The sequence below is a fragment of the Notothenia coriiceps genome, unplaced genomic scaffold (assembly GCF_000735185.1).
Source record: "Notothenia coriiceps isolate Sejong01 unplaced genomic scaffold, NC01 NC01_scaffold00037483, whole genome shotgun sequence".
Taxonomy (NCBI): Eukaryota; Metazoa; Chordata; class Actinopteri; order Perciformes; family Nototheniidae; genus Notothenia; species Notothenia coriiceps.
Window position 1 is genome coordinate 407,241 of NW_011370184.1, and position 11,330 is coordinate 418,570.

Genomic DNA, 11,330 nt, shown 5'->3' on the forward strand with positions numbered 1-11,330 from the left:
CAAATCAAGGTTAAGACACCACAGAGTTAACCAAATGTGTTTTTAATGGTTTCATAATTATTTCTGTTGAACTCTCATCACAACACTCACTCATAGTCAGCCCCCCTGTAAGCCTAACACAAACATTACAGGGGGTCATTTAGTCTTTCATGGAAAAATATGGACTCAATTAAAAATAATAAGCTGACTTCCAGTTATCCAGTAAAATATTTAAATAGGTCAAACCCAGTTACTCTGCCCAGAATCAGCACTCTCCTGTGTCATTTAATTTATGAACCTGTCATGGTGTCATTGCCATAAGGCAGGCGGCTTTTGACTTCGCTCAGTCGTTCCTTAAAGTCCCAGGTTCCAACCTATAGGGATATATATATTTGTAGCTGATCACTTATGATAGATTTCAAGCAGAATGGGATAACATTTCATAATTATTTTTCTTCTAAATCCTCCAGAGTACAGGCAATTTTCCAAGCTTCTCAGCCTGTCAGTTGTGCAATTGTCCGGGTGCTTTTACTATTCATCGTGTAAAAGCCCCTTGAAATGAACCAACGTTTGTGTTAGTGCATGCATATAGGCAAATCTTTGGGTTCCACTGAGCCCACAGCCACAGACTGGCCCTTCAGTTTCAGCACTTGTATGATGGTGGTGGGTAAACTTACTACCACATCATCCATTATTTTGGTTCCATTTACACTTTTACATCTTACATCCCATCATGCTCTTTGCCCTCTCACAATCAAGAGGGCAAAGAGGAGATGCATCAAGAGTGTAACGTCTCTGTGTGGCTTTGTCCTCACTGGGTTTGTTTCAGCTTGCTTCAGTTGGAGGCACTGCTGCTGTAGCAGCCGGAGGTGGAGGGCAGGGGGGGGGCCTGAGGGGTGCTGCTGGCCAGGGCTTTTCTAATGTGTGGCATCAGGAAGGGGTCGCTGGCTAACTGCAGCACATCCACACGGTCCTCCTTGCGATAAGCCAGGCAACGTCGGATGAAGGCCTATGAAGGGAAAGATGTGGAATACGTTCTAAACTTAGTTGCACTGTCTCTTTATTAGGATAGATAGAAAAATGTCACATTCAAGAGGAAACATATGGTTTTAATGGACCTTTAAACCTGATTAAATGATACTGTTTGAATGTATAAAGGTAAAAGAAGTGAGCACCTCACCTTTGCTTCTGTGGTCACCACAGGTTTGGGGGGGAACTGCACCTCAGTGGCTTTTAATATTGTGTTTTCTTGAAGAATATCCTGCTGCGACTGGTTATGACCGAAAGGCTGGAAAAGGAGATCAGGGGGACAGTTAGCAGACCGTTTAGTTGTGAGATTAAAAAAATCCCTGTTGAAGAATGCAGGTTTGTGATTACCTTGCGTCCGTATAGGCTCTGGTAGAAGATGACCCCTAGGGACCAAACATCCACCTTGTTGGATATTTTGGGGGGCTCCTTCCCCACGACAAAGCACTCGGGAGGCAGGTACCTGTGAGACACAAGATCACAACATACGAGATTGAAAACGTGAAAAACTTCTGTCTGCACAGCTTTTCTGAACCAAGAGGTGAAGTGAAATCATTAGCAACATTTCATTCTGCGCCTCTACCGTGAAGCCATACTTGTTGCTTGGTTACTAAATGCAGGGAAATGTGTCTATGTACCAGTAGGTCCCGGCTCCCTGAGACGTCAGCTCCATGCCATCTGCAGAGTTGTAGCAGTCATCATCCATGACCTTAGACAGGCCGAAGTCAGTGATCTTGATCTCTCCACAGGCTGTGCCATTCACTAACAGGATGTTCCCTAAGAACAGAACAGAATAGTAAACAACAATAAAATGCTTACACCTATGTGCAAAAATCTCTTATTTACAACATCTTTCTTGTGCCATTAGGTTACCTTTTCATAATGACAATATAATAAATCAAAACGGTGAGTATACCGGGCTTGAGGTCGTAGTGGATGATTGGCGGGCGGATCTGGTTGAGGTACTTGAGGGCGTTGACGATCTGCATGACGACAGAGCGGCCCTCCTTCTCAGGCATCAGCTTATTCTGCTTCAAGTAGAAGTCCAGGTCATTGCCTTCGCAGTACTCCAGCACTGTGCAGAACCTGCAGAGGGAATCCAACGGATCATTCGTCAAACTTGGTAGCTAAGTAGTTATTTACACAAGCAGCGGTAATGGAGCATATCATTCGTTTTGGAAATAAAAACAAATGAGTTGAAACGTGTTATAAAGGACGTGCAGATTCAGCAGAGACATCTATCCAGAAAACCCATTTCCTATTTTCATTTGATACATTTCATTCTAAAACATATATATTATAGTTGCTTAAAAGAATTTCCTTTTAACAATATATGTATATATATGTGAAGCACTTATGTGACACACTTGGTATATTTGCACACCTTTAGGAATTTAACATAGCAATATGAACTTACGAGCCTGTGTCGAGTGAGAAATAGTCGTAGAGTTTGACGATTCTCGGGTGGTCAAGTTCTTTGTGGATTCTGTATTCTCTACAGGCGTGTCTGAAAAGACATAAAACATTTAGTCATTTTTGTAAAAGCTCACAAATAACAGCATTCAGAAAGGAAGAGAAGGCAAATGAAATGGAGCTTCAGACTCACTTGTGGTAGTTTTGCTTCTTCTCCTCCCTCCAGTTCTTGTTGAGTTGATGGACTTTAATGGCCACATACCTTTGCTCTGTCATATCGAAAGCCTGCAAAAACATTACACAAGATCAGAAGCCTACAAGATAGTTGCATTCAACACTGTATGGCGTTGCAAGTCTAACTCCATCATCTCACTTTCATTATTCAAAAAGACCAAACGAGTTAAAAAGATTATAATCTGGTCTGTTAAAGAATGTAAGTGGTGCTCACCTTGAATACTTCACTAAAGCCACCTCTTCCAAGTAAATGTAATAGCAGATATCGGTCATTCAGCGTGGGCTGGTCTTTAAATCTGCAGAAAAATACCTGCTTAAAAACTTGTTGGGAAATGTGTTTCTATGGGATGAAAGCACACTGAAGAACTTGTGCTACATATGTTTAACAGATATGAAACGTACTGCGAGTTGTCCTCGTTAAGGATTCTCTTCAGCTCCCGGATGTGCACGTTTCTCACTCGCTCCAACTGTTCCAGCTCAGTCTGGATCTCCGCTTCTTCCTGCAAACAACCACACCAAATCTATCATCGACCACAACCCTCCATAAACAGGAAAAGGTAGAAGTTGTAATTTATCTCTAGTTTATTAATGTAGCAAGAGGTCCAACAAAAAGATCCCAGAAACAATCAAAACAAAGCTGCTTTAAGTGGTGACTGGTACCTTTTTTAGATGGCCAATTCGTAGTTTGAAAATCTCCTCTTGCTCATGATATTCAGCCAGTGACAACCTGTGTGGAATAAAATGGAAACCAAGTGTTGATAACCAGGACAGCAAATAACCTACTTTAAAGTTAAAAACAATGAAACACAAAGCTGTCCTGTTAAGGCCTTTCACAAGTCTGATTCAAAAGTTGGTAAATGGGAAAAGGAAAAGAAAAGAATCTTACGCTTCACTCTCCTGGCCGTTATTCCTACTTTTCCGTTTGTTCGGTTCCAGGCTGGGTGGAGGCGTCTGAGCCATGGAGGGAGGTTTCCTTTTCCCCAGCAGCTTCCTCTGCCTCTCGATGTCCTCCCGCTGAGAGTTCACTCGCTCCTGCTGCCTATAAAACATGCAAGAACAATGTAGTGTGAACACTCTGGCATGCAGTGTGGATAGCATGCAAACATGTGAGTGCCTATCTGCATGCTGACTTGATGAGGTTCTGGAAAGCAAATCCATCGGTCCACTGCTCGGTGAAGGAGGCTCCGTGCCGCACCGTGGTGAAATGGCCCAGACGCAGACGGTCCTGCATGCTCTTGTCCCTGCAAGCCATCTTCTCCTGCTTTGACTACGAAAAAGAATATCACTTTAAAATGGCTCATTTCGGACGATGTAAACAACCAAAAATATTCAACAGAGCCCAAAGGCTTATATATATTTTCTTTGGTACTTATTTTGGACAAAATTGGTTTCCATTTGTTGAATAACTTAACCCTTTAACAAGGTAACAAAGCTGTTTCCTTCAAGTTAACATATTTGTGAAAATGCATATGCGCACCCACCTTCTCGATCATGAGCTTTTTGCTCATTGTCACACACTTGTTGAGCCGTTCTTTGTAGCGCTCCAGCATCTTCTGCTGCTCGTCCACCTGTCGCCTCAGGTCACAGTTAGCCTGCCCAAACACACATAATCACTGTGACATTTTGTCTCTTATTACAAACAAGATATCAAGGCTGTTTTGCTCTCAAAGTGACAGGATGCAACAACTCTCAGAGTGTCAGATGATTTGCTGACATTTCCACCAGATTTGATTTGAGCAACAATGGCATTTGAAAGTTAGCAAGGAGGTGTAGTACCCGAGCTGTTGTGACATGTGACAACACGTTTTTCTGGATTGTGAGGTGATTATCAAGGACAATTGAGAATAGCTTTTTATTTAGACATCCTTGACTGTGGTGTTAATCATTATTAGTTGTTAAATTGTGGCATTTCAGCAGAAGATTTGGTCAGGAATAAAATGATAACTACTCTTTCAGATGTTCCAATTGCTCCAGAATAAGTTTAGCCCATGAAAGTTTGAGACAGATTTCCTTATCTTACCCTCAGCAGGTCGTCTATCCTCCCCTCTTTCTTCTCCAGATCAGAGTTCTTGTTCTTCTCCAGTGCGGTCAGTTTCAGAAGCGTCAGATCTGACTGGAGAAGGGCGAAGACAACAACAAGACAACAATAACCATCTTGTCCCAATCAAATTATGAAGACATCCCTTGGGTCATTCAGTAAGAAAATACACCATCACTTTGAAATTAGCTGTTGTAAGTATTAGACGGGTATTACAAATATTGACTTTAAATCAGGTCAACAAGTTTGGATCTGATTTCATAGTTGTTGTTTTTTTTTGTTGCACAAAATACCTATAATCTTAGCTCTAATAACTCTCCAGGCTTAAAAGTGCCACATGTGCGGACTCAGACTGGTGTCAGCTTTATTATTGCCATTGGACCTGGAGTGACCAGCAGGATAGACTAAAACTAGTCACCAACTGCTCCAATACATTGTGATTTGGACATGTCTTTCTTGTGTGTCTTATTCACTCAATCTATTCTGTTCATGCTTTGGAGGTATACCTTTATATATATAAAAAATAAAAATTTAAAATTTTTTAAAAAAATGTCATTTGATTTTCATAAAGTGATCAAGATGGCTTTGCTGGCTTCTTGGACATATCACCATAGTAAAACCATAGAGTAAAACATATGTTATCCTTAATGTTTTTTATCTGGTTAAATAGAAGTTAAATTAAGTAATTTACTCAGATGACAACGTGTGGGTTTCAGCACCTTTTACATTTTCAATTTTTGCACTTACATTTTGTCTCTTTTTTTGTTTCCAATTCTTTTGATTCTAAAAAGTTAGGTATGAGGTTGTATCATATCTACGAATATCTACAAATGATCTCTCTCAAACAGCTGAAGGACAAATTCACCGGTTCATGTAAGAAGTAAAATGTAAAAAGGTAGAGCCAGATTTAAAAGGCAACCACCATTCATCATAACCAAAGCAAAGTGCTATCAAAATACAAAATGAGAATATACTTGTGAAATGATAAAAGTTGGTGTTAAGTTGGGGTCCGTCAGTCAGTTACCTGGATGGCTTTGTGTGAGAAGGAGCGTGAGGGGGCTGTCTTCACCGAGCAGCACGATGAAGAGTCTGTGTGGGCCGAGCCTGTGGACGAAGGACTGCCCTGCTGGAACTGTATTCCAGAGAGACAGAGAAACAGAAAGGTAGGCAGACACGGGGGGTTTAACACAACGTTTATATAATGAAGACAGCATCGGGAGATTATAAAATAGCTGTAAGGGATACAAAGAAAAATAATTAAAAGTGTAGCTGATAGAAGGGGAGAGTGTTTAAACTTCACATGTCAAAATTATCAAGTAATTATGCTACATTCCAATACATTAAAAATAGATAAAGAAAAGCAATTTGGCTCCTATCACTCTTTTGCCAAGTATTTTTAAAGGCTGTTTAAATGTAAGTAGTGACCAAAGTTTTGTATTTGTGATGAGGAATTAATGAAATCGGTCAGGATCCAAGTTGAATGATTACATCCTCTTCAACAATTACTCCAAACTCAAAAGCGCATGAAACATAAATATATACATTGTTCTCCTGTACAGCTTCCTGCCTTACATACCAGCTCATTGTGTCAAACACACATTTAAACACCTGAAAACACGAACCCCTGATTTTAATTTAAAGTAAAACTAGGGGAAACTAAATCTTAAAAAATGCCCTGGGTAAAGGAATGTCTGATCACTTCCACTGGCTGAATGTATCGAGATAAACAAAAAGCATGTCTATTAAATGGATTAGACTTTGGTATAACAAAACAAAATCTGAGCGATTCATGCCCCGCCAACTCTATCCAAGAGGATACCGATACTGGGAGAAAATGGACAAAGATCAAACAGCAGATGAATTTGACACTGGCTATAGACAGTAAACCAAGAGAGGAAAGAGTGCTGAAGCAGTAGAGCGCTATGGAGATGGCTGCTGGTGCTCACCAGAGGGTTAGACAGTGAGTGCTGTGGAGAGGAGCGCACCAGCAGGGGGACACCCCGCGCCGGACTGGTGCCAGAGCCGCTGCTACAGGCAAACTGGACCCCGGGCAGAGGGTGAACACGGACAGAAAGGAAGAAGACAGCGTTGTTATTTAGGAAGAATGGGATGAAGGACAAGTATTGGCACAGCTGGAGAGTGAGGTTGAGGACATCACAGGAAAGTTTGAGAGGCAACGATCGATGCACAGCAAAGTGACCTGAATGCAAAATCAACAGGACTGAGTACTCACCTCAAAATAGTCACTTATTTTTTGTCCTCTCCCTTTTCCTGCAAAAAAACAACAGAATATGTATAAGAAGCAAGAAAAAGTTATGATTCCTGTATGTTTTAAAGCATTTTTGGGAAATAATAATAATAATAATAAACGTTATTTGTATGGCACCTTTCATGCACAAAGCAGCCCAAAGTGCTTTACAGAAAACATAACAACAATATTAAAATCAATAAAGAACAAGATAAAACATCTACATTGATCCTAATGAAATTCCCTTGATGACTACCTTTAATACATCATTGAATAGCATTTGCATACAAGATTGTGTATTTACATTTTTTCCAAATTTGCAAAAATAAATATTTAGTTCCAAGAAGAAAATAGCAAATTGATGAAAGTGTAACAATGTGAGTTGTTTCTGTTGGGAAAGCACACTTTTGGAGATCTGTTAATAAGTAGGATGGTCTTACCCTGGCTGTTGTTGTCATAGATGTCTCCTTTTCTCTTCCTTCTTCTCTGGTCATTGGACTTCTTCTCTGGTGTCTAACACGAGCAGAAAAGTGCCAACATTAAGCCTGGCACCTTTAAGTTATACTGTCATCATTTTACTCTTGGCTTGCTAAATGGAAACATTTGACCACAATTCAATAAGATGAATTACTAATTATTTTCAGTGCCAAAAGAGTTTAATGTATTGCTTTAGGGTGTTTATGTATGGTGTCTTTGGCCCTTATGATACATAAAACCATTCTGATGTGTTAAAAGCCTGCTGATGTATCCAAAGTGTTTTCCAGTTCTTTTCCAAATGAATACCTCACCTTCTTTTTTCCATGAGTAAGTGGGAGTAGTTAACAGATGAATCACACACACTGCACTGTAGCCAATTGTTAGCATCCACCCCTGCATACACAATACATTATCCCAGGAAGTGTGGAGAAGGTCAAATGACTTGCAGATAAGTGCACAGTCACATGTCATTTTGATTGAATCTTTCCCCAACCCACCTCTAGCTCCCTGTCACTGAGTGATCCTGCGCTGCACAGTGACTGGTTGGATGATTCACTGTTGGCTGAACTCTGGAAAACAGAACACACACACACACACACACACACACACACACACATTAGACCTGATTGATTATTCATGTGACGCTCTGGTGAGCAGATCGTTGTTAGGAAACTGGACATAAGATATTGTTAAATGACCATTTCTAGGTGGCATCCCATGAGGTTTGCTGAAATTCTCATGTAGGTTAACTGACAAATCAAAGTAAAGATTTCCACACATCCTTCCTATCTGACAAATTATTATACTAACTGCCTCACCTATAATGTGACTCACCTTTTTGGGTGTGTTTACAATCGTAACACAAATTTCATCAGATTCGATTTTGTAAGGAAATGCAACACATTCATCGAACAGTTATAGTTTTAACATTGCTGTCACTATGCTAAGCTTCTAAGCAAGGATGCTACAATGGGCGTAAAATATACATTCCCCTGTAAATCTGCAAGTCTTGAGTTTACATCCACTTCAGTTGGTGTCATGCATGCATACCACTAATGGCCAGCTGCACAGATTGAAGAGAATGAGAAGAAACAGCAGGCACAGTGGTGCAGGCCAGCTGTCATTCTGCTGCACAAGGTCACAGAAAACCGCCAAGACAGGTTCAGATTTCCTTCTCCTAATGTGGATACTACACATGTTCATCATAGTGCCATGGAAATGTACTGAAGTACGCATGCTAACATCCTAAATCATTGACATTTTACTAAGATAATGAGCAGGCCTAGCAATGCATTTCAGAGCACACAGGCCAGAGCAGGAGTGATAGCGATTGCTTTCTCAGGGGTTGCCATTTTGTCAAATGCACACCCACACAGTAATACACAGTTCAGCAGCAGGGTTGCAGCATAGCACGCCGCCGATGCTGTGAGATTCAGCTGCGGTGCCATTTCAGTGTCACTAATCTCCACTGAAACAAAGAGCTGCTGGCCAGCTCCCATGTCAGCCAAGACAGAGCTTGTGTTGTTTAGCTTTCGCTCAGGGAGACAGGATCATGCCACTGAGGTAAACTCCTGAACACAGAGCATCATTCAACACTGGACATAGAGAAGACTTCCAAGCTCTTCTAAACTGGAGGACTAACAGAAGAGAGCTGACTGACTGCTCATGTTTGCAACACAAACAACAGTGGGATTGTGGGATGTGTGCATAGGAGCTACTCTTTTGTAGCTGTCTTTTTTGGCAGGGATAAGAAGGAACCCTCATTTAAATATATCAACAACAAGTAACAGTCATCTCCTATTACATTGTATTTAAAGCATTACATCTGCATTTACAATCAGTACTTTGCCCAGCCGATAATTTTGAGCATCAAACAAATATAATACTATAAAGAGATGCTAACCTTTGCCACACCAAGTCCAGTGAAGCGAGCCTCAAGCAGTTCCTGCCTGCGTGGGTCCAGACCTAATGCCTGGCTGTGAAGTCCTTCCATCATGCCTAAAAAGAGAGACACAATGCATGGAAATGGAGGTTAGGTGGAGTAGCTATGTTGGGTTATTGTCAAACAAGTTAAAACAGCAGGAACCCAACAATCTAGTCAATCCTGAGTTCATGGAAGCCCGGGACTAGGTTGGATCAAAAAATATTTGGACATCCAAGTGAGACAGTGATAAAATAAAGACCCAAAGCAAACTTGTTTTTAGAGCTTCCTACCTTTGCTAAGAAACCAATTTTAAATTAAATAAGTTCAATTTTGTTCTGAGGAAGAAAGCACAACGGCAAATGTGATTTGAGGTCCTTCATTAAAGAACTTGTGAAATAACTTGAGCTAACAGTCAAGGTTGACACCCAGCAGAACTTTGAACTGTTATGATAGGTGCTTTATGGTTAACTTTTGAGATAACTTAGCCCTGGCAAAGAAGGTGAAAACTAATTCTGCCAGATTCTGGTAAGTGTGGGCCATGAAGGTATATTCTTTCAAGTGAAGTTTGCTTTTTCACTAGTTGTATCTGCAAAACTCCGGCATGTTAAAAGGTTTAAATTATGTGTAAGGTAAGGTGGATATTCAAAATGACAAACCATAAAAGCAAGCGAGTGGAAAATACTGATTGAGGAGGGTAATTCCCCACTGTCATAATATTCCTAATTTAAATTCAGGGAGACATTAAAGCAAAATTACCTAAAATAATCTTTAATATGATTATCTTATGACCATATTAAACCATATTAAAGAACCATATGGCAGGGCACGACTTCCCTTTGCCATATGGGAACTCTTCCCTGTCAGGGAATCCATCAACTAGCGATGGATTCATCATTTTATCATTATGACTGTCACTTAAAACAGAAGAGACAACCATACAATATAAACATTATAGTTGTGCCAAGGAATTTAACATAAGAGAGCACATTTTTCCTTACAAGCCTGCCAATTTGTATTACAAAATAGACAATAATATGAAGCTTCATTTCAACTTTTATGAAAAAGAACTACGTTCAACTCTAATTAACTTTATTTAACGAGGACAGTAGATGGAAAATCTCTCAGTAATTGACAGACAAGAAGACGTTGACTTAGCAAGTTAACGTCAAATGCTATTATGCTTATGAAAATTTTGCGAACATTTTAAGAACGGAAAGCGGCCATGCACTGTCGCATACTAGGAATCAATTAAAAGTTTTGTTTTGGTAAAAGCAGTTAGGCTAACTGGTTATACTAAATCATTGATAGCTAAGGCTACATGACATGTCATCTAAACTGGCTAGCGTTAAGTTATCTAGCGAGCTAACATTAGCTGCAAGTCTCACCTGGAGAAGCTCTCGCAGTTTTCAGTCACTCACAGCCCTAGAGAGGATGTTGTCCGTCCATCCGGTGACAGCAAACTCCTTAACACTTCCCATGCATCTCAAATAAAGTTGTCCGGATTGAGTTATCCATTTATAGTTCTTTCTCATTCAGTGAAGACATTAGTCAGCTAAGCTAATGCTAGCTAAGGAGAGCGGTGTGGCTGGCTCCCGCCGGTGTCATCCGGACAGGAGGCCCTGATCCTCGGGGTTTCCTCGTCCGTCTTGGTGCCCTCGCACGGGCAAACCTGGAGCTGTCAACGCTCTGAAGCTTCTTGGCAAGTGTTGTCACATATCTGCTTCACTCGGTCTTTCTATTGTCATTATCCCGCGATGTAACGTTATACAGGGAGAAGTTCGGCCACCTTGTTAGAGTCCATCCTTGAAATGTTAATTAAAAATCCTTACCCCCTGCAGTAACACCGTACAGGGCTCCAGGGAGAGCTTCATGTGATGCTTTCCGTGCGCTTGTTTAACAGATAATGTAACTGCTGGTGAGAACAAACATGCAGCATATGGTAGGCAAGGCTGGTTATCCAATGGGCACTGTTCAGGGCCCCAGAGCTCCAG

At 40.8% G+C, this 11,330-nt stretch overlaps 1 protein-coding gene across 2 annotated transcripts; it reads right to left on the reverse strand.

Annotated features, from left to right (window-relative positions):
• Positions 1-21: 21 nt before the first annotated feature.
• On the reverse strand, positions 22-11,327 carry LOC104967608 (serine/threonine-protein kinase tousled-like 2). Of its 2 annotated transcripts, XM_010797113.1 has the most exons (21): positions 10,725-11,327; positions 9,319-9,413; positions 7,913-7,984; positions 7,379-7,451; positions 6,924-6,961; positions 6,637-6,729; positions 5,715-5,822; positions 4,673-4,765; positions 4,134-4,244; positions 3,783-3,919; positions 3,539-3,691; positions 3,313-3,379; positions 3,055-3,152; positions 2,867-2,948; positions 2,612-2,703; positions 2,423-2,512; positions 1,922-2,091; positions 1,644-1,782; positions 1,357-1,468; positions 1,160-1,267; positions 22-988 (listed from the first exon to the last, which is right to left on the reverse strand). In XM_010797113.1, exons 2-21 carry the CDS (start codon positions 9,409-9,411, stop codon positions 815-817), a joined length of 2,103 nt encoding a protein of 700 aa, XP_010795415.1. In that variant the 5' UTR covers positions 9,412-9,413; positions 10,725-11,327; the 3' UTR covers positions 22-814. The 2 variants fall into 2 exon arrangements, with proteins under 2 accessions (XP_010795415.1, XP_010795416.1); XM_010797114.1 differs by lacking the exon at positions 6,637-6,729 and having other exon boundaries at positions 10,725-11,326.
• Positions 11,328-11,330: the final 3 nt, after the last annotated feature.

What these genes read in the sequence shown, in the direction of transcription:
- LOC104967608 (XM_010797113.1), bottom strand. Translation starts at nt 9,411, where the DNA reads ATGATGGAAGGACTTCACAGCCAGGCATTAGGTCTGGACCCACGCAGG. An exon ending in GCTTTCCAGAACCTCATCAA is followed by an intron (nt 3,692 to 3,782) that starts GTCAGCATGCAG and finishes CATGTTTTATAG; the next exon opens with GCAGCAGGAGCGAGTGAACT. An exon ending in AACGGCCAGGAGAGTGAAGC is followed by an intron (nt 3,380 to 3,538) that starts GTAAGATTCTTT and finishes TATTCCACACAG; the next exon opens with GTTGTCACTGGCTGAATATC.